The 23,155-nt window shown below is 44.9% G+C and overlaps 1 protein-coding gene across 2 annotated transcripts in view; it reads left to right on the forward strand.

Annotated features, from left to right (window-relative positions):
• Positions 1–430: 430 nt before the first annotated feature.
• LOC115096015 (pancreatic triacylglycerol lipase-like) overlaps positions 431–23,155 on the forward strand; it is a 71,528-nt gene continuing 48,803 nt past the window's right edge. Inside the window, exons 1-4 of one of the 2 annotated variants that reach the window (XM_029610480.1) lie at positions 431–500; positions 2,385–2,433; positions 11,479–11,633; positions 20,180–20,305. In XM_029610480.1, coding sequence (XP_029466340.1) covers positions 2,385–2,433; positions 11,479–11,633; positions 20,180–20,305 — 330 coding nt within the window. In that variant the 5' untranslated portion in view covers positions 431–500. Of the gene's footprint in view, positions 501–900; positions 969–2,384; positions 2,434–11,478; positions 11,634–20,179; positions 20,306–23,155 lie in introns of those variants that run through there. The other variant, XM_029610479.1, reaches the window with a different exon arrangement.

The raw sequence follows: 23,155 nt of genomic DNA on the forward strand, positions 1-23,155 counted from the left end.
TCTACATCCAGCAGATTAAAATCTCCAACAATCGCCACTTCTCCCTTCTTTCCCATCTTTTGGATGTCTTCAACCAGATCTCTGTCAAGTTCTTGATTTGGAGGTCTGTAAACCACTCCAATAAAAACGGGTGCCCCCATCTTTTTTTAGGTCGGCCCATAAAGCTTCTTCTTTGCCCCATCTTCCTTGCAGCTCGGATGCTTGGATATTATTTTTGACATAAAGAGCCACTCCTCCCCCTTTCCTATCCTCTCCGTCCTTCCTTAACAAGGGTATGGCTTGTATCCCAATCATAACCTTGAGAACCTGCACTGGCGCCACATGGTAACCAGTGACAAAAGTAAACTTTATGTTGGAACACCCCACGGATTGTCCAGTGTGGTTATTAGCACAGAGACACCGTAGCAGTTCATGAACTGTGAGTGCACCTGAAGGGACAAAGAGTGGGCCCTGGAGGTTCGGCCTTCCTCCATTTGAAGAATCCATGCCCTGGGTTAAATGTGAGTATGGACTTAGTCCTGGGACTGAATGTGTCCCCTGGACTGTTCAGCCCAAACCACGCAGCAGGGACTGTATATTGCTGCTGGGCTATTAGCTGTTCCGAGCGGCAGGGCTGCTTCCCTCTTGGGCAGAATTTAGGTCGCTGTCAGCACCTGCTTTCTTTCTGGCTCCCAGGCAGTTACCTCCTTTGCCCATATCTCTGCCTGGCAGTGTAAGAGAAAAGCTTAAAGAAAGGAGACCACGCCGTCCCGACTCCTCCCCCGCCCCCTCCCTTTCTATCGGGCGTGTTTATGTATTTAGGATCACTTTACTAAAAGTGCCAACCTGTCCCTTTTATGCCACCTGTTATCTAAGCATGGCCTTTACTTCACGGACAGGTCCAAAGTATAAGGGCGGCACTCTGCCCCCTATATAAAGCCATATGCTAATAACCACCGCTGAGTAGCAAAGGGAGACCAAAAACCACAGTAAGTTGCCTTTCCCTCCTTTCATAGACTTTTTCACAATACTGGCTTTGGCGTCATGTCTGCTGTTCTTTTTCATCTGATTCCTTTTGTTAACAGCTATTTTATTTCTTCTGTGTTATTTTTAGCCATGTTCCCTGTTGAAAAAAAATGTTATCCCTTAAAGTCTCTTTTTACGCTGTATTCATACTTTGGGTATTTTGGGATGCTGATGTCTCTTCCCTGAGGTCTCTCCTTAGCCGATCCTGCTGTATTCATAGTTTGAGAGTCTTGTGATGCTGCTGTCTCTTCCCTGAGGTCTTTCCTTAGCCGATCCTACTTTGAGTGTCTCAGGATGCTGCTGTCTCCTCCCTGAGGTCTCTTCTCAGCCAATCCTGCTGTATTCATACTTTTGATGTCTCAGGATGCTGCATTCTCCTTCCTGAGGTATCTCCTCAGCCGATCATGCTATATTCATACTTTGGGTATCTCAGGATGCTGCTGTCTCCTTCCTGAGGTCTCTCCTCAGCTATTCATGCTGCATTCATACTTTTGGTGTCTTAGGCTGCTGCTGCCACCTTCTTTGAGGTCTCTCTTCAGCTGTATTCATACTTTGGGTGTCTCAGGGTGCTGCTGTCTCCTCCTCAGGGAGGAGAATACAGCATAAAAACAGACTTTAAGGGATAACATTTTTTTTCAACAGGGAACATGTCTAATACATTCATAATTTGGGAGTCTCAGAGCACTGCTATCTCCTCCCTTGAGATGTCTCTTCAGTTGTTCCTGCTGCATTCATACTTTAGGTGTCTTAGGCTGCTGCTGCCACCTCCTTTGAGGTCTCTCTTCAGCTGTATTCATACTTTGGATGTCTCAGAGTGTTGCTGTTTATTCCCCTGAGGTTTTTCTGCAGCTATGTGTGTGCTGTATTCATACCTGGGATGTGGTAGTTCTTCAGCTTTTGATCTTTTAGTCATGCCTCGAATGGATCATGGTGCTGCTATCTCCTCTCCTCCTCTCCCCCCCCCCCCCCCCCCCCCCCATGGTCTCTCTTTAGAAGTTCATAAATGTCTTCATACTTTGGTTATATCATGGTGCTTCTGGCCTTTCTCATGCTGCATTCATACCTTGGATGTATCAGGATGCTGCTGTTAGTTTTCTGATGATGAACAGCACAGCAGTATCTCAGGTGACTAAGAAACTTAATGGTATCAGCATTTAGGGTGATGAATTTTTCATATATTGGAAGCTCATATCTAAAAAAGAAAAGAAAGTAAGGGAGCAATCTCAGTTCATTTTTATGTAAAACTGAATTATTCTGGAAAAAGTCTTAACATGCTATCAAAAATTAAACATTCATATACATAGCTGAGCATAGTGTGTCACAGTCATCAAGCAATTGTTTGCTATGATATTAATGATGATATTTTTAATGCACTGTAGATGCTGGGCGTTTGGATCTTTGCTCTTTTCCTTCTTGGCACAGTACGAGGTGAGATATAAAACGAATTGGATCTTAACTCCTGCTATTCGTACCTAGATTCTATTAATGCCATAAGTCACTTATAGCTTCAATTGGATAGGTGGGCTAAACATCCAAATCCTTCTTATTATTTGTTATAAGTCCACCGTTTACCTTCTGGGTCTAACTTTAGGTCCTCACTTCAGATAAAGGGAAGTTTGACAGTGTGACTCACAGTTCCTAAGTGGTGATGCCCAGGCCTGACTAAGTCTTAATCTATCACTAGATCAGCTGTAATTGAGAAGCTGCAGATCTCTGGAGGTGTGATAGGTTTGGAGGATTTGCTTTTCAGACTCTGGCACAGCCCCAATAACAAGTCTCACATTGACCATCCCAGCAGAGGCACACACTCATACCAAGTGGTAGAGGTACTCACAGACAGAACTGAGGGCAAAGGGCTCACCCAAAAAAATCCAAGAGTGGTCACGTTTGTTAAAGCCATAAGAGCATAAGAAATGCCACGCTGGATGAGACTAAGGTTTATCAGACCCAGCATTCTGTCTCCGACAGCGATCAGTCCAGGTCATACGAAGGCCTATCTCTTATTACTCACTCCCAGGGATAGCGATGGCTTTCCCAAGCCTACCTGACTAATAATGCGTTACGGAGTGGTCCTTCAGAAACTTGTCCTCAGCTTGGTTGTGCACTGAATGAAAAAGTACTTTCTACAATTAGTTTTAAATTTAGTTTAATGTAAATTTATATTTAGATTCCACCATTTATGACTGCTTAGCTGGTAGTTAGTGTCATGCAGTGTCCCCTTGTTTTAGTATTTCCAAAGGTAAATAACCATCCTTTACTTACCCGTTCCTCCCCAGTCATGATTTTATAAATCTCTATCACTTCCCCTCTCAGCCGTCTCTTTTCCAAGCTGAGGAGCCCTAACTTGCGTAGCCTCTCGTCGCAGGAAAGCCATCCCATCCCCTTTATCATTTTCTTGCCGTTCTCTGCATCTTTTCTAGTTCCATTGTGTCTTTTTTGAGATGGGGGTGACCAGAACTCCACACAAAAGTCAAGGTACGGTCACACCATGGATGGAGGCAATATGATATTCTCAGTTTTATTCTCCATTCCTTTTCAGATCATTCCTAAGATTCAATTTGCTTTTTTGACCACCGCAGCGTACTGAGCAGAGGAGTTCATTGTGCTTAAGGACTCCAAGGCCCTTTTCTTGGGCGGTGACTCTACTAATATGGAAGCAAACACTGTGTACCTGTAGTTGGGATTATTTTTTTCCTTCCACATTAAATTTCATCTGCCATTTAGATGCCATATCCTAATCTTGCAAGACACTGCTGTTTTAACAATTTTGAATTCGTTAGTCTCATCTGCAGATTTGATCACCTTGCTTGCTGCTCTCATTTCCAGATCCTTTATGAATGTTAAACTGCACAGGGTCCAGCACAGAACCCCCGTAGTGCCTCACTGATGACCTTCCTCCATTTGGAAATCTGACTTTGAACCAGTTACCTTTCCACAAAAATTTCCTTTTCAATTTCCTGAGCAGTCTCTCCTGGGGGACATTGTCAAAAACATTCTGAGAATCCGAATGCAGTATATCAGCCAGCACACCCTTACCTACATGTTTATTTACACCTTCTAAAAAATCTAATAGATTTATGAGGCAAGACTTCCCTTTGCTAAAATCCTATTGACAGATTTCCGTTAGGCCATGTCTGTTTATGGCTACTAATTTTTACGAATACTTTGATACTTGATGTAAGTACAATAAGTCAACATAAAATTAAAATGATCCTATGTAAAACAAAAATCATAATAATCATTTTGCCTGTCACTGATGTTAGGTTCGCCAGTCTGTTGGTTTACTTTCTAATCTTCTGGTATTGTGACTATTTGAAATGATAGATTACAGATTGAGTATTTTTCGAATTCTGGAGTGGATACCATCCAGTCCTGATGATTTGTTATTCTTTGGTTTTTCAGTATGATCTATTATATCCTCCTTTATCAAAGAGATTTGTTTAGTTCCTTAGAGTCATCACCATCCAATGTTTCCTGTTGTGGGAATGTTCTTGCCTATTTTCTTTATTTGGCTCTGCGTTCCATTTTTTGAAAGATGTCCTTTTGGCCTCTCCTGCTTCTTTCGCCTCACCTTTAATTGCTAGCAGGCATTTGGTATTTTTAAACAATGTCCATCCTTCATGCAAACCTTTAACTTTTGCAACTGTTCCTGTTAGTTTCTTTCCCAATTCTTCATTCTATTACAGTGATGTGCAGAGGGAAAATATTCAGTTTGGTTCATTCATTCGTTTCGGAAGGCTCAGTCATTCATCAGGTTTGTCTCAAATGACAAAGGTTTTTTTTCATTCATTTTTTTCACTTTACATTGAAAATCAATGGAGGAAGCAATCTATAGGCTCTGACTTCCTGGTAAAGGAAAAAAATGGGCCAGGTCTCGGGAATGGGACCTGGCCCTCGATGATGGTCCCTTCAGAAGCCTTTTTAAAAAATAGACAAATACAAATATACCCAAAAATGTTGGGGTATTTTGGTCTGAGGTTAATTTTTGGTTCGTTTCATTCATATGAACAAAAAATGGCCTAATTTGTTGCGTTTTAGTCATTCATTTAAAAGAAATGCACATCCCTATTATATTATTGTCTCCCTTTTTAAAGTTATATGGTACTGCAGTATTTTAACTTAATGTCCTTTTCCCAGTGATTATGTTAAACTAGCCGTTAAGCTCGTAACAACGGGCTACATTAAAAAAATGTTTTCAGTCCGCTTTCGGACACTGCACCCGTCTACACTTCTTTTCCCTCACTCCCCCTTCCCCTCGCTCATTCACCTCAGTCACTCACCCTTCTTCCCTCCCCTGCCCCCACTCAAACTCCCTTCCCTCACTCTCACCTCCCCCCTCACTCCCACCACCCCCTCATCCTCTCTCCCACTCCCTCCCCGCTCTCACCTCCCCCTCATCCTCCATCCCATTCCCTCCCCTTCCCTCACTCTCACCTCCCCCCTCATTCTCCCTCCCAATCCCTCCCCTTCCCTCACTCTCCCCTCCCCTCAGTCACTCCCCACCCTCTCTCAATCCCATCCCTCACTCTCATCCTCTCCCAGCTCATCCACACCCCCTTCCCACTCCCTCTTTTTCTCTTCTGCACAACGTCTAACCCTTCCCACTTACTCACTCATCCCTTTTCCTTCCATCCCCTCATCTTCCCTTTCCTTCCACTATCACCTCATCCACAACCCCTTCCCTCTCCTTCAGCCCTCCACCCCTCCCTCTTTTTCTCTTCTACAGGGCCGGCTGGGAGGGACCAGGCTAAAGGAGGAGGCATTTGCTGACAGAACTGCAGCATGTTAACAGCCTGAGCCTGTCCCTCCATTGCCGTCCCTACTTCCTACTCCCCCTCCCCCCTTCCCCGGCAACGGAGGGCCAGGCTCAGGCTGTTAACATGTCTGAGGAGCCTTTTCTTGGAGCGCCTGACCACCGCACTCGTTGCTTGCCCGCCTGTCGCTCAGCTTTCACTGCCGCTGCTCCTCCACGCCGCATCCGCTGCTCTCTGTTGCTGGCCCGACTGATGCTGACATACTGCCGCCACTGCCGCAAAACGCCGTGTCCGCCGCTCAGACCGACGTGCTCTCTCGCGGCACGTCGGGCAGAGTTCTTTGTGCCGCGCATGCGCAGTAGAGCTGCTCCCTACTGTGCATTTGCGGCACGTCGGTCAAGCCTCATTTATCTAGTAGATTTGATTCCTTTATCGCTATTGCTAAGTGGACCCACCTCTTGCACCAAGGACTAGATCTAAAATAGCTCTCCCTCTTGCCAGTTCTAAGACCAGCTACTCCATGAAATAATTCTTTATGCAATCAAGAAACTAATTCTCCCTAGCATGTCCTGATGAGACATTGACCCAATCATTACTGGGGTAATTGAAATCTCCCATTATTATTTTGTTGCCAAAAGTTTTAGCCTTTCTAATTTCTGTTAGCACTTCACGGTATTTCTTCCTCTTGACCAGGTGGATGCACCCACTGCTATATTCTTACTGATCGCACTGTCCATAAAGATTCCACAATGCTTTTTGTTTCTTGCAGGATTGCTTATCATTCTTGACTCTATACTATCCTTTAAATATAGGAAAGACAACTTTAAAGTGTGAACATTCTGAACACTTTGAGATGCTGAGTACAATTTTTGCTGACTATGGCTTTCCACATTCACACATGAGTATTATTGCCACCCCACCATTAGTAACATAGAAAATTATGGCAGATTATTTAAAGGCATCATTCAATCAATCTTTTTATATATGAATGAGATCAGGAATCTTATCATTAACCCCAAACCATACAGAATGGAACAGAACTGCTATAGAAATCCTGAACATCCAGTTCTGCAAACAAATATTTCTCGTCCATAGAAACACACCTAGTAAAGCTGCAGAGCAGCATTAAGATGTTTTCTCTTACTATTCACCATACAAAAAATAATATTCATATTTTGGCATCATCTCAGAAACAGTGACACAATCTCCCTCCTCTACCAAGCAGAGACTGTAAAGCAACACAAAGCACAAGTGTGCACACTACAAAAAGCACACCTGCTAAAAGCCCACTCAGAACCTATGTAGCAAATCTGCCATCCCAAACAGCACTAACACCTAGAACTCAAACAGCAACAGCCATGCCGTGGCTCTGCAATTATTGCAATGGGCCCTAGAACAGCAATATACATCCTACTGGGAAAACAGAAAAAAGCAGATTGGATTCAATCCCTACTCAAAAACTAGTACATACTAGCAGTATAACTCACTTCAGTCATGCATGCAGAACACCTGCAGCCCTCACCAAATAAAGACTAAATGATATTAGAAATGCGCAGACAAAAACTGATCTAGAAATACCAAGAAGATATGCAGTGCAATATTGGAGAAATCAAACAGAAATGCATTTCCTCCTCTGATGAAAATAATAAAAGGATAAGAGATGCATTTCCAGAAAAGACATATTCCAATCAATAAACTAAAAATAAAATTCTTTCTTCTACCTTTGTTATCTGGACATCTTATTTTTTTTTCATTTTGTTGATTTCAATCCTTTTTCTGCTTCTCCTATGACCTTGTCCAGGTCTCCTTTCCATTTTTCATTTCTTCTCTCTTCTCCTGTCTTGATTTCCTCCTCTACATTTGACTGCAAGATTGATCTTTCACTTTCATCTCGTTTCTTCATTTCTTTTTTATTCCTCTAGCAACTCAGTTAGATTTCACCCTGCCTTCCCCTCACCTTTTCATCACCCACTCCCACCACCTTGCCAGCCATCTTTCAGCTTCCTCTTTCTGTCTCCTATTCCCCATTCCCTTGACCACTATTTCTTCCCTTTATCCTCCCCTCATCCTTTCATCTGCCTCTAATCTTCTCATCAGCATTCTCACCTCTGTTTTTTCATGCCTTTCTCTGCCTCCAGCCCCTTTCTTCAGCCTTTTAGCCCTGCCCAGCCTCCAAGTACCCCTCTTTTACCACCTCCTTAACCCCATTCTTGTTCTCTACATAGCTCCCACATCCTTTGTCACTGCCTCGCACTAGAGTTACATCTCCACTCAATCTCTCTCCACCCTTCAGCCCTTTTTCTAACCTTCATATCACACTCTTACTCATACCCTCAGCCAATTTAACCCCCCCCCCATACACACACTCATATCCACCTAACTTCCAAGTTCCCAGTGTTCCCCTCAGTCAAATACCTGGTGTTATGATCAGGATTCTGAATCCTTGGACCGACGGGAGGATGGTATTACCTTAGGAGGTGGCTCCTTAGGTTCCCCCGTTGGGTGGCAAGGCGGAACAGAAGATGGGACTGGCTGACCCTCGACACTGAAGACTGAGATGGCCATTGAGAGAGTGGAGAGTCGTGACGTCGGAGTACAGCCGACTGGGTCTTTGCCACTGGAAGCCCGCAGTCCCCCCAGGAGGAGCCCGTAGGGACCCGGGCCGCTGGGGCTTAGGTGGACCTTTGAGAGGTCGAGGAGTCGTGAGGTTGGTTTAAAGGCCAACTGGATCTTCACCACTAGAAGCCTGCGGTTCCCCCAGGAGGAGCTCATAGGAACCCGGGCCGCTGGGACTTAGGTGGGCCCTTGGAGACGATGGTCCGGAAGAGGTCCGAGGTCGAGTACCAGAGGGATACCCGTCGCTTACCAGTCTGAGGTCACACGCCGAGGGATCATCACTTGCCAGTCCGAGGTCACACACCGAAGAATCACCACTTGCCAGTCCGAAGTCACGCATCGAAGAATCACCGTTAGCCAGTCCGAAGTCACACACCGAGGAATCACCAAGAAGACGCAGGAATCAGGAACTCGAGGAACCGGAGGACTTACCAAAGCAAGCAGACTGGAACAACGAAGTTGCCAAGTCAAGGAGTGAGCGGAGGAAGTTTCCTTATATACTTCCCCTGGTCTGGTCCATTGGAAACACGTGTAGGTAATTAAAGGGACGAGGTCCCTTTAAATCAGTCAAGGAAGCGTGGCCTTGCGCCTACGGGCAGGGTGGCCATCTTGGATCCTCGGGAGCCCTGCTGACCGGCCCAATGCCATGAGGGGAGGCCCGGGGCATCTCCCCCGCCGGCCATCAGTGCGGAAGGGTACAGCAGGGTGCGGGGATGCCCGGGCTGGGTTCCTCGGCGCTGCCGCAGCAGCCCAATGCTGTGGCTCAGGTAGGGGGTTGCGGCCGCAGGCAGCCATGGCACACAACACCCAGTCAGTGTCCTAGTTCCTGACAACTATCTGACAACCCACTCCCCCCCCCCTCTGCAATCCTCAAATTCCAACTCTTCTTCTAGTATGCCCCCCCTCCCATCTATTTCCAAGTCCTGTTGTCCCTCCTCCGGATCTCTCTCCCCCTTCCCCCAGTAGTCTGGTACATAAGCCATCCCCTTTCCACTCCATGCCATTTCCCCATGCTCCACCCACTCCACTCCAATTCCTTATCCCATCCCATCCACTTCCCCTGCCCTTCCCTGCTAATACATACTCTCAGAGCTCATCTTCTTTGGCTTGCAAGGCTTGGGCTTTCTGCTGGCCCACTGCTCCCATGGCACTTCTTCTTCAGCCAGCAGGACTTGGACTCCTGAGCTGCTGCTTCTTCAGCTGGTGTCTCTGTCGAACATCTGCTCCCCCTCTTCCCAGTGCTGGTGTCTTCAACTAAGTAATTGTTGTTCCTACTGCCCAGGCCAGTGCTGCCTCTGTTGCTCCCAGAGTGCTCTGCAGTTCAAACAGCTGGTGGCCTTGGCAATAGGGACAACGTTCTTAGTTGAAGGACTCAATCTTGGGAAGAGGAGGATTTCAGACTAGGTGGATTGTAGCTGGACTGCAGGGCTAAAATGTAGACATTTAGCCCTCCTTTTGGCTTAGACATATCCCCAAATATCTGTCCTGTTCAGAGAAAATCTGGACAGTCGGCAACCTTATTTATATATATGTTACCCCTCCAAAAATTTGATCTGCCCTGTCACACTGCTATAATTTATACTGATTTGCTAAGATTTTTTAAAAGTGGGATATCAAAAATAAACATAAACCCAGGTATCACAGGGGTGTTCCATTGGTTATTCTCCATGGCTTCTTTTTAATTTCCAGGAATAGGGAGCTTCCCCTATAGGTTTGTTGTTCTCTGCCTGTTTCACTTGTCTCAGGGTTTTATTTATTAGTGCTTAACTATCATACCTCCCAAGAAAAACACCACACATTCAGGCCCATACTGTAAAGTGTGCTCAGCTGAGCGCACTTTTTAACCCAGTTTGGACACATGTAGCACAACCCCTTATACAATAAGAGGTTTAGCGGGTCCACAATGTATGCCCAACCCCCCTCCAAAACTAATAGCGCTCAGCACATGCAAATGCATATTGATAGGCTATTAGTCATTCGTTCGGGATACAGGAAAAGAAATGTGCGGCCGATCCGCACATTTTATGCTCAGAAATGAATGCCTGCTCTTGGGCTTTTCTGTACATCCTCTGACTTAATATCGTAGCGATATTATGTCAGAGGAACCAAAAGGTAAAAAAAAAAAAAAAGTTACAAAAAATGTTTAAAAAAGGTGCCGGTAGGTCAGGTTAGGAAAAGGGACGCTCAGTTAACAAGTGCACAGGTTAGGGAAATGGATGCTCATAAAATTGAGCGTCCATTTCCCTAACCCACTGACAGCCTCTGAGCCAAGGAAGCGGTAGGGGCGCGCAACTGTCCCTAGCGCCTCCTTTTAACGCGACCCCTCGTTTGCATTCTGTGTCCCGCGCCCAGGAGAGGGGCCTGTGCGCACGTTCAAAGAGCGGATGCCGAAAACAGAGTCGATTTTTCAGGGCGTCCGTACCATATCGACCTGGGGGCATGGAGGAGCTATGTTGTTGCCACCATGGCTGTGAGAAAAGTGACACTTTCCAATGTCCTGCTTTTAAATATACAGCACAAATGGAAAAGCAGAAACATTTACTTGTGGTCAGAGAAGACTTCTCTACTGTGCAGGGAATAGATCTTCACGAAATCATTGGCATCGTTGCATTTCCGATTAGGAAACAAATTGATGTAATCAATAATATATGCAAGCCCCTTGGAGTCCTCCGGTACATCACCGCACCTGATCTAAAGAATCCAGCTGTGGGCGTGAGGACAGCGGGGCAGGGAGGCTTTTAGTGTCGGAGCTCGTTACAAAGTGGGCATAAAAATCACATATTCAAGTCACTTTAAAAGTGATATATCGGCAGATACTCCACCTCGGCCGGCTATCAATCGGTGAATGAACTTCATTTCTTACTGGCCTTTCCATTCAAACGCTGAGGTTGAGATTACAGCAGAATATTTACATTATACTATAGTAATGAAGCAGGAAGTTTACCCCACTAGAAGGCTGCTGTAATTAACGAGCGCTTTCATGCGCTCTCTCTCTCTCTCTCTAGAATCCAGCAATCTCTTAGCTTCAAGCTTAGCCACTTCTGATGTAGAGTGGGGTTTGTTTTGGAAATCTGCAATTTAGACTTTTCAACATGTTTTGTAGGAGATGAAGTCTGCTATGACAGGTTAGGATGCTTTACGAACAATATTCCATGGGCCGGAACAGCAGAAAGACCGATCGCACGCTTACCCTGGACTCCCGGAAAGATCAATACTCGCCTCCTCCTCTACACAAGGGAAAATCCCAATAACTTTCAGGTAAGACCTGTCGTAGTTTGTGTTCATAAGTGCTCCCGTCCCTTCGCAGCAGTGCCACCTTTCTCCTCGTGTTTCCGTTTGCTCGCTCTGGCATTATTTGCCCTTTTCTGTCGCCTTCTCCCTTCTGCGTCCTCTGCAGGCGTGGGGAGGATTCTGTGTTCATGGGAAAGCAGGAAACCATGGTGAGGGATCAGGAACTCTGGGTGAAAATTTCAGAAGTTTAGCCTAAACTTGGGTAGATCCTGAACTTACGGCTGTATTAAAAAAACACTCCAGTAGCTGAATGTGACTCGCCTTGAGCTATTAAATGAAAAGCGGTGAGCTAAATAAATAAATCCATCATGTCTGAGTGCTTAGATGCTCAAGTTTAGATGGGCAGTCGCGGTTTTTCTTTAGGTGTTCAGTTTGGTGGACATCTAAATGTCCAGCCTGGTGTGACTCATTTGGGCTTCATTCACTAAGAGGTCAGGGTTTTGAAGGGATGTAGCCGGCCAGATGGAAGCCTTTGAAAATTGACTGGGCTGAGTGGCTAAGTCCAGGGGCGAGTGCTAGCGCTGATTTTCAGCAAATGTAATCCAGGCACCGCACCAGCAGGCGTAGATTTGTCCAAGCACCCTCTCTTCAGCCCATACTACAAAACAGTACAGATTGTGCTTTGTTTAACCTCCCTGCGGCCTCCCAACTCCCTCCCCATAATATTTTGCTGAGAGAGCCCTCCCCGTGGCGTCCTCGCTCTCTCCCCCCCTTCATCCCCACAGTAGTTAATTTAATAAAAGCCAGATCAATGGTGGAAGCGGCTGGGAGCGCAGTAACACTATACCAGCTCCCGGCTCCAGCTTGGAGGTCCGGCTGGGACGCCCGGTTGTGGTAAAAGAGTTGGGGTACAGGTTGCAGGCGGACCTTGGGACTCTGCCCTGTTTCTTTTTTTTTTTCTTTTGGGGATTTGGTGGGGAGGGGATTGTACATATTTTAAAGTATTTTGGTAGGAGAGCTGGGGGCAAGGGTTTTTAATTTTTAGTTACCTGGCTGTATTCTGAATCTAGCTGGCTAGAAACTCGTACACAAATAACTGTAGGTGCTCTGGGGCGAGACCAGATTTGTCTGTATAAACTTTCTTGGATGGGTCTGAAGGTCCCCGGAATGCCCCCGATTTATCCAGCTAAATTGTACCCAGGTAATTAGCATTTGAATCAAAACATATGACTGTTCTGCAAAGAGAGCACATTGTACAAAACTTTTATAATCTCAAACAGCCATAGCAGAGGCCGTGTGGGAATGAACGAGACTCTGCAGGAAATCAAGGACACCCGAGTATCGTTTACCAGTTAGAAAGCTGCGAAATGTAAACATCGGGGTTTCTCAGCATGTAAATTACAGCAGACAAATTAGACATTTTGAAGAGCCGGTGTTACTATCGTGCGCTGTACTGTGTGTACACTTCTCCAATTGGTCGAGTATTTTCAAAGAAAACCTAAGTGCCTGAGTTTGCTTTGAAAATACTCAGTAAACTCTGCGTGCACATCCTCCCGCACACAGCTACACTACCTGTACCCACTCATACACGTGTACCCACGCGCCTACACTCATTCCTGGGGCTCATGCCCACATACCCCTATAACCTATACAGAAAAGGCACAGGGTGGCAAAATTATGAAAGGAAATATTGTAACATATTTTTTAAAAATCATTTTTCTGCCTCCCCTCCCTCAATTGGGGGCATCTGACTCTCGAGCTCCTCTTTTTATGTGGTTGGGGAGAAGGGGGGGGGGGTCCTCCTCCTTGGAGCACAGACTTCTGAAGGTGGAGGACCAGCACGTCATACTTGGGCCAAAAACGGCTAAGATACAGTGAGCGCAAGAAGAGAGGATGTAGCCCGTACAGTCACTCCCTGCCCTTCCAGGGCACAGGCCAGGACACAGATGACTGCCAGAAATGCTCGGCGTGAAGTGCCGCAGGCTGGGTTTTGCGAGCTGCGAGTCCATGGTAACAGTGGTATGGGAAAGGCAAGAGTGCGTTTTGCCAGGGTACTGCCCACGCTGTACATTCCTAGGCAAGAGCGCTGTCCTCGAGTGAGGAAGAGCGCGCGCTGCTGAATTAGGAGAAAAGTGGATTTGTGCATTGTGGCGCCCGCTGACCTTTCATGCCCGAAGCCATTTTAAGGTCGAGAACGCCGGGTCTGGAGCATAGGGGGCCCAACTAGACCAACAGGAATGCCTGGGGGCGGCTAGGGTGGGTCGGGAAGGGTCAGAGGTAATGGGATGCTACTGCTGGGTGGGGAGCTGGGAGCCGGGGGCGGCAGAATTTTAAAAACGGGGGCTTAGTTAGAGGGGCAGGGCATACGTCATACGACATAGATTTTTTTAATATATATATATTTTTTTGGACATGAGGACCACTTCTAAAGGAGGCGAGGGGGGGTCTCACTGACCCTCAGGAGGGGGAATTACATATGTTGGGGGTGGGGTTGTGGGGCCGCTATCGTTCTGTAAGAAACCTCCCAGGAGCATCGGGATGCCTGTTTGCATCTTGATGATCCCAAGGAAAGTTAACCACAACTCCCGAGTTGTACCTAACTTTCAGGAACATAACATGACTTGCAATTTTTAAGGCAAGCCGTGTTATTATATTACCATAACCACGTCATTTCGGATACAAAATAATGCAACTCAGCTCATTACCTTACCCCTGTTATTTGGGATAAAATAATACCTAGTAATTAACATGCCGCAGGTTATTGCTGCATTAGGCGTTCACTGCGTGGTAAACACTGAATACAGCTTAGTGAATGACCCCCTAAGCTTGTACGTGAATCAGTGGAGGGTGACATGACTTGCCCAAGGTCACAAAGTGCGACGTGGGAGAAGCAGGATTTGAATCCTGGTTCCCTGGCTCTCACTCCCCTGCTGTAACCACTAGGCCACTCCTCCACTCCCATTTGCCTTGATGCCATTCGTTAATCATGCTCCTTCCACTTCTTCCTATAGGGGACCAATGTCATCTGAGTAACTTGCATGTCTGAAAAAGTATAATGAAGCATACGCATATTTTAATTAGGTTATAATGCATTCCATGCCTAGGAGCTGATTTATATTTATATGCTCACTGACAGTTTTGCTATTAGTCAATCCAAGATCTCAGAATAGCAGTTAAAATTTTCAGTCAACCCTCCCAAATAGCTATTCCCTACAGTCTCCTTTCCAGCCTCGAAATGGGTGAATTGACATTTGATTCATTAATTCATAACTACTTTATTTAAAGGCTCTTAAGTGCTGCTCTTTTCTGTTACTGTGTGATAGTCGAGACTATTGACTGCATTTCTAATTTTTTTCCCTGCTCTCGCTCTATATATTGGTTTTCTCTTGGGTTTGTAATATCTTAAGTTGTAATCCACGTTGGATTAAAGTAAAATGTGCTTCATACGTCGGTGCGGATGTCAAATTCGGTAAGGGAAGCCCTCATAGCAGCATCTGCTCAGATAATTGGTGTAATCACACGTCTAATGCGGATACTACTGCATGCAAACATTTTTCCTCTAAAGATTCACTATCCGGGATTGGGCCCACGCTGGCTGCGGCGGCCATTTTGATGTTGGGGGCTGTCGGTTTATCTTTTTCTCTGCGAAAAGATCTAGTAGCCATACAGCACCGCAAGACTCTCTGAGATGCAACCGGGTGAGTGCAGCGTGCTGAGAGAAACGTTTTTGCCAAGCCAGACGGTCGGGTAGTCAGGATGGTTAGGGATTTAGCCGGGGAGGCAGCCGGAGCTCGGAGGAAAGCATCCTACCAAGCCCACCACATCACGTGATTGCAAAGCATTTTTTTATCATTATTATTTTTCATTATTGGGTCTTTGTCCCTGCTATTTGGAAATATTTTATTGGTCTCTAGAAATTTTCGGTATGAGTTTTAATTATTGGATATTTCATTCATCAGCTGGTTTTACTGCTATTGATTTTATATTTTTTGATTTGTTTTATGACACTGGTGATGTTTCTCTTTTTCCTTTGTTACACTGCCCACAGAATCTCTGGCTTGTTGCGGTTTCCTGTTCAGTTTTCATTGGCATGTTTCTATTTATTCATTATGGTCTCTTTATTCTTTGTTAGGTGAAGATCTGAACATGTGACTGAGGTGAGGTTTTCTGCTGGCGTGTAGTTTCTGTGTAGGACTCTATAGCAGCCTGGCTTGGTCCGTTTTCCTAATAGGAGGAGTATTGGAGTTTTATGGCCTGGTGTAATATTTTCAGTTTTGCCTTGTAAGTTTGAGTGCTGGAAATTGGCGCTGTTTTGGTATGGGATGTTTATGCAATTTCTGTTCAGACAGAGTACTTATCTTTCCCTTGTGTCATTCTTAACAATACAAATAATATTGGGCCTTTATTTTTTATTTCCGCCATGAATTGTAATATGCAGTGTGTCACAGATGTGAGCTTGGTCTGTCAGGTGTGTCATGATGGGATAAAGGTTGAGAACCACTGTGACAGAGGTTTACAAAACCATGAAAGGACTTGAAAAAGTTAATGTAAATCGGTTATTTACTCTTTCAGATAACAGAAGGACTAGGGGCACTCCATGAAGTTAGCAAGTAGCTCATTTAAAACAAATCAAAGTTCTTTTTCACGCAGTGCATAATTAAGCTCTGGGTTTAAAAAAGGTTTGGATAAGTTCCTAGAGGAAAAATCCATAAACTGCTATGATGGTAATTAATAAGTAGCTTGTGATCATTCTAATGTTTGGGTACTTGCCAGGTACTTGTGACTTGGATTGGCCACTGTTGGAAACAGGATGCTGGGCTTGATGGACCCTTGGTCTGACCCAGTATGGCAATTCTTATGTTCTTATGTTATGTTTAGATTTTCAAAGATATGCGCGCCCCTCATGTGAGCGAGGTTCCCGGTGCGCACACATGGATGCGCCGATTTTATAACATGTGCGTGCCGGCGCATGCATGTTATAAAATCTATTGGCCATGCGCACATACGCACCAGATTTTGTAATCTGTGCACACGTGAATTTTTGCAAAGTCTGCACGGCGATGCAATCGGGCCTTCCCCAGTTCCCTCCCAGTCCGCTCCAATTAAGGCCCAACCTCCTGCCTAACTTTCCTTCCCCTTCCCCTCTCCTCCCCACCCCCTAAAGCTAACCTACCTTGCTGAATTTTTTTACTTTATTACTTGCTGCTCCTCGGGAGCAGAAGTAATTTACATGCGCTGGCCGGCTGCCGGCGCACGCTTCCACAGGACAGCGGCTAATGGCTGCTGTCCCAGGCGGCTTCCGGCCCGCCCTTTCTCAGGGCTCGGCACTTGGGTGCGTATCACCACATATGCGCGTTGTATGGCTCCTTTGAAAATGTGTGCGGTGCACGAGAGCCCAGCCAAGTGCATAAGTGGCAATTTTTACACGTGTGGCCGATTTAAAATTCAGCCGTTAATTTTTAAAGAGAGCTGTGGGTGATGAATCATCTTAATCCTTCAATATAGGTTTTACAACTGTAAAGCAGCTTTTTATATTTTCTTTTTTATTCCAATGTTTGATTATGTATGGGGTTTTTGCCTTTCATTTTACTGGTTTCACTTATATTTTTATTCTTATGTTCATTGATTTGTATGTATGATGTCCATTTTATTTATTATTTAATTATGCATGTAATCCTGGAATCTGCCTTGACCATTGTAATATGCATAATATAAATTTCTTAAATAAAATATGTACAGGTAGCGTACCTTTTGGCTTCCTGGAGCCGGTCTCACGTTAGAAAAGATTATTGGTCTAACTGTAAACTTGGAGGGGTAGACAGAGAGAACTACAAACTGGCACAAACTATTGAGTTAATTTTCAAAGGAATTACATTCGTAAAATTAGTATGTGTGTAAGTAGCTTGTACTCACATGCATGCTATTTTGTAAACATCAAAAGCATGCGCATATTTTTGGTTTCACAATCATATTTCCCTGCATAAGAAAGGGACAATCTAGAGACATTCGAGGGCGGGGCCAAGAGGAAATTGCATAAATTGCTATTTTATAAGATTTCCATGAATACATTAGGCAACTGATTTGCACAGTTTTACATCTGCTAATTATCTAGTACCACTGGTATCAGACTTGTCTGTGGTCTGCTATTGTTGGAGGGAAGTCTGGATTAACTGGGAGAAATTCAGGGTGAAGTACTAGGAGAGTCTCAATGAAGTGAAAACAGACTGGGTGACCTGGTGGAGGAATTGGCATACTGGTGATTTCAATTACGTGCAAATTTTTGAAAATATATCTACCACCGTGTATAAATCAGGGTTTCATGCAAACAAGTTCTATTTTTTTCATGCATAAAATGTAAGGACTTGATTTTCAAAAGCACTTACACAGTTAAATGCACTTTACCTGTGTAAGTGGGCTTTTGAAAATTGCTACAATATATGTCACTGAATTGTTCTTAGAATTTAACAGCCTAAGGGGCAGATTTTCAAAGGGTTATGTGCGTAAAATACACGCGTAACCCCCGAAAAGCTGCCCCTTCCACCCCCTGCGCGCATTGAGCCTATCTTGAGCCTCGGCAGCGCACGCAAGCCCCGGGACGCACGTAAGTCCAGGGGCTTTCCTGGGGGGGCGTGTCGCGGCCGATGCGTCATCAGGGGGCGTTCCAGGGGCGGGGCCACGAGCATGGTTCCGGCCCAGGGGCATTCCAAGGGTGTGGCTGCGGCCTCTGGACCAGCCCCCGGACCAGTGCGCGCAAGTTACGCCTGCCTTGGGCAGGTGTAACTTGTAAAATAAAGGTAAGGGGGGGAAATTAGTTAGGGCTGGGGGGTTGAGTTAGATAGGGAAAGGGAGGGGAAGGTGGGAGAGGGGGCCAGAAGGAAAGTTCCCTCCGAGGCCGCTCTGATTTCAGAGCGGCCTCGGAGGGAATGGAGGATGGCTGCGAGGCTTGGCACGCGCAGGCTGCCGATTTTGCGCAGCCTTGCACGTGCCGACCCTATATTTTATAACATGCGTGCGCGGCAGCGCACGCATGTTATAAAATAAGGAGTAGATTTGTTCGTGCCGGGTTGCGCGAACAAATCTACTCCCGCGCGCACCTTTTAAAATCTACCCCTAAGGGTACTTTCCCTGTGTCAGTTGCTACAATAGTATATTACATTTACACATGTAACTCCTTTGAAAGTTTACCTGTAAGTGCTTATGTTTATAGAATTGGTAGGAAAAGTACACACTTTCAGTGCATTGCTGATATTCACATGTACTGAAACATACGTGCATATGTTGGGGTGGATATATGGATATGTTACAATTCGTGTGGACCAAATATGCGCAGATTATAAACTACCATCGTAAATCGCCATGCATCCATATATGTATATGTAACATTTCACCGACCCCAGTGGCTTGCACTGTGGCCAGCTCCCTGTGCCTCACTGTCCTGACCCTGGCCCAGTGTCTTGCGTTCCCCTGTGGCCTTCCACCATCCTGATTCTGCCCTGCATCTTGCAACTGATTAGGGACATACCCAGGAGGTATCAAGCTTTATAGGGCCTGAAGACAGGAAATCTTGTGGCACAGCTTGATGCATAAGCACTATCTGAGCAACAGATCCTGTTACCCCTGAACTGGAGTATTTGCTTCCTCCCGTTACTGCTTTTGCTTTGACTCAGACTGTTCTGACCTCGCTCTGCTTGATGCCTGCCCCGACTTTGGCTTGGTGTACTCCTCTCTGTGAATGAACTCTGCCTGCCCCCATCCTTGCCTGCCTGACTACTTCACTTCCTTGGTTCTGCCCTCCTACGTCTTCCATTGTCTTCCATTTGTTGGAGCCAGATCTGCTTGTAGATCAGGCAGAACCAATCTGGCAGTGGTCCAAAAGGTTCACACCTCAGGCTGTGATAGGCCTGCAAGGACCGAAGGAGACGCTGGGGGTTTACCCCGTTACAGCATGAATATGGAGCTGCATGGAGCTGTTTGAAAGTTATCCTCCCTGATTTGAGTAAATGCTTTTTAAAAACTTGATATGAAGATGAAGATGTTGATGCTTACAGTCCTGAAAAAAAAATGGAGTCTTGATAGTTTGATACCTTCTACAGGACCAGTGGAAAAGATGTTACACTACATTAACTTGTGAAGCCACAAAGGCTCAAATGATGAAGGCTCCTATGTGGTCTCAAAAAGTTCACATACTATATCATTTTTTTCATTGGTCCTTTGTAAGGTAATACAGCCTACAATACAGTACAGTGCAGTACAATTCAGTAGGCGTTCACAGCCCTCAAGGGCTGCAAACAGGTCAGGTTTTCAGGATATCTCTAAGGAATATGCATCGCATAGATTTGCATACAATGGAGGCATTGCACACATATCTCTTACATGCATATTCCTTAGAGATATCCTGAAAAACCTACCTAATTGTGGTTCTCGAGGGCTGGGAGTGAATACCACCGGCCTACAAAGACTCTGTGTTCTCTGCAGTTACAATAAAAACAAAGGGCATCAACACTTATTTTGATGACTGAAAACAAAACACCATCACAGCTGGTACCCTTATGTTTTTTTTTCCTCTTCAACAGGAGATCACTGCAATAAACCCATCAACCATTTTAGCTTCAAATTTCAAAACCAACAGAAAAACTCGCTTTATCACCCATGGGTTCGTAGACAAAGGAGAAGAAAACTGGCTACATGACATGTGCAAGGTAGGATACAAAGAAGATTTCATTTATAAAACACCATAGTCTGGGTAGTGTTCACTCCTGTGCAGTAAACATAGACCTGGTAAGCAGCAAGACTCAACTGGGATCCGCAAAAAAATATCACTGAGTCGATCTTTTTGACATTCTTTACTCTGCTCCCCATGAAGCTCTGGGAGCAGCCACATTACGCAGAGAACACACAGATATTGATAACCGACTGATTCCCAAGTGCATATGGCATCTTTTGTGATATAGCAAGCTAGATCCAAGGTGTTCTTTTTTTATGTTCTCTTTATTAATTTTCAAATTATATAGAATCAAGAACCTCTTGCCAGTAAACAAATTACAGTAATGAGAAAAAAATGAAACAAAAAAATGTTACCAGGTAAAAATATCCCACATTTAGACCGCAAAGGGGGAGAATTTATACAAGAAAAAAAGAATTTGAAAATCCAAGCAGTGCCTATACATGATAATCAGCCCTGAGTTAAGCGACAGAAGAGGCTGACTTCATTCGCCCAGCATTCGTCTGACTTCATTCGCCCAGCATTCGTCTGACTTCATTCGCCCAGCATTCGTCTGACTTCATTCGCCCAGCATTCGTCTGACTGCATTCGCCCAGCATTCGTCTGACTGCATTCGCCCAACATTCGTCTGACGACATTCCCACCAGCATTCGTCTGACTGCATCGTGCAGACCCAAAGGAAGCCCCAGAATAGAGCCCTTCAAACCTCCAGTCTTGACCATCGTTTTCATCTTTAATCAAAAATGAGACTCAACACAATCCCAATTATATATAAAAGCAGGAGAATCACACCAAACAAACAAGCCGCCCCTTATGAACCACAAACTCGTCAAAAAAGGCTCTTACCAATCATGATTTCCCCGCTAAACCAACTCCTAGGCCTCACACTTTTCTCTGTTACCCTTTTGAATGCTCAATCTCTCTCAAAAAAAACTCACCTACTAAGTGACTATCTAGAGGAGGAAAAACCAGATCTATGTGCCATCACTGAATCATGGCTAAAACTAGAGGATGCAGCCCTGATCAATCAACTTCCTCTCCAAACATACGACATCTTTTCCATCCCTAGACCTAAGAAAAGAGGAGGTGGTTTGTTATTAGCATCAAAAAAATTTATAGGATTATCTCTTCTCACATCTATTGCCTCTCCTAATCTTGAATTCGCCGTCTTCAAATCATCTCACTTACAACTAGGCCTCATCTACGCTCCTCCAGGCCATCTTGACTCCGACCCTTCCCCTTTAATAGAATATATAGCTCGTCACATCAACATGGACTCTCCAGCCATACTGCTTGGAGATTTCAACCTTCACGTAGATGCTAACCCTCGTTCCTCTAATTGTGAAACTTTCATCAACACTCTCAACTCCATGGGATTTTTTCAACTAAAACGAATCAACTCATAAAGCTGGCCATACCCTAGACCTAATCTTTATAAATAAAGGTCTCTTCCTATCGGCTCCAGTAGTTTGCTTGCCAATCCCATGGTCTGATCACAAGCTAATCTGCTCATCCTTAGCAACCCACCTCCCAAGCACTACTACCTCATTAAAAACCTCGATTCAATTCAGAAAACTATGCAATCAGGAAACCCTTATCACACATCTATTGGAAGAACTAAAACACATAAACATCTTGGACGCTGACTCAGCCATCTCATCCTGATCCTCTATAACCAAAAAAGTTGCAGATCAGACATGTCCTCTTATCTCCAAAACCATCAACTCTAACAAAGAAAAGAAAAAGCCATGGTATACCCCCGAACTTAGACATTTAAAGCGGGAACTTAGAAACAAAGAACTCATCTGGAGAAAAAACCCGACTTTAGAAAACAACTCAGCCTTCAAAACCATCATGCACCAATACAGGATCTCCATCCTACAGAAAAAAAAAGATTTCCACTCTCGAAAAATCCACCACTTCATCTATGATCCAAAAGCCCTTTTCTCCCTGGTCTCATCCCTCACTAAACCACCCACATTCATCATCCCAGATGAAAAATCTGCAAGCAAAGCCAAAGAACTTGCTATCTTCTTCAAGGAGAAAATATCCAACCTACTTAAACCACTCCTTGATCAGAAAAAAACTTCCCCCCAACCTCCTCTCTCAACTTCCAATCCTCTTCAGACTTCAAGCCTTGAAGCCTTCGAGCCAGCATCCATATAGAGATTGAAAATATTCTAAAAAAACTTAAACCTGCATCCCACCCGCTTGATTCGATTCCTGCTAATATGCTCATTGCTGGCGCAAAAGCTATTGCTAAGCCCATTGCTCAAATCATTAATACCTCCCTTACACAGGGCTTAGTGCCAACCCCACTCAAACTCGCTATACTAAAACCCCTTCTAAAAAAGCCTAACCTCTCTCCGGAAAATCCAGCCAACTTTCGGCCAATAGCCAATCTCTCATTTATAGCTAAAATCCTAGAAAGATTAGTCAACCATCAACTCTGCGAATTCCTGGACGATAACAACATTCTCGCCACAACACAATTTGGATTCCGCAAATCCCGAAGCACTGAATCCCTTCTCATTTCTCTAACCGACAATATTCTCTTAAACCAAAAAAAAAAACACCCTTGCCTATTGATCCTCCTTGATCTCTCAGCAGCGTTTGACACTGTAAACCACAAGATCCTCTTAGACCGACTAGCAGAGATTGGTATCAAAAACTCAGCACTCAACTGGTTTAAATCCTTCCTACAAGACAGGTTCTATAAAGTTAAGATAAACAACTATGAATCTCAACCGATCAGTTCTAATCTTGGCGTCCCTCAAGGATCCTCTTTATCCCCGACCTTATTCAACATTTACCTGCTCCCACTCTG

This window comes from Rhinatrema bivittatum, chromosome 7 (assembly GCF_901001135.1).
Source record: "Rhinatrema bivittatum chromosome 7, aRhiBiv1.1, whole genome shotgun sequence".
Lineage (NCBI taxonomy): Eukaryota > Metazoa > Chordata > Amphibia > Gymnophiona > Rhinatrematidae > Rhinatrema > Rhinatrema bivittatum.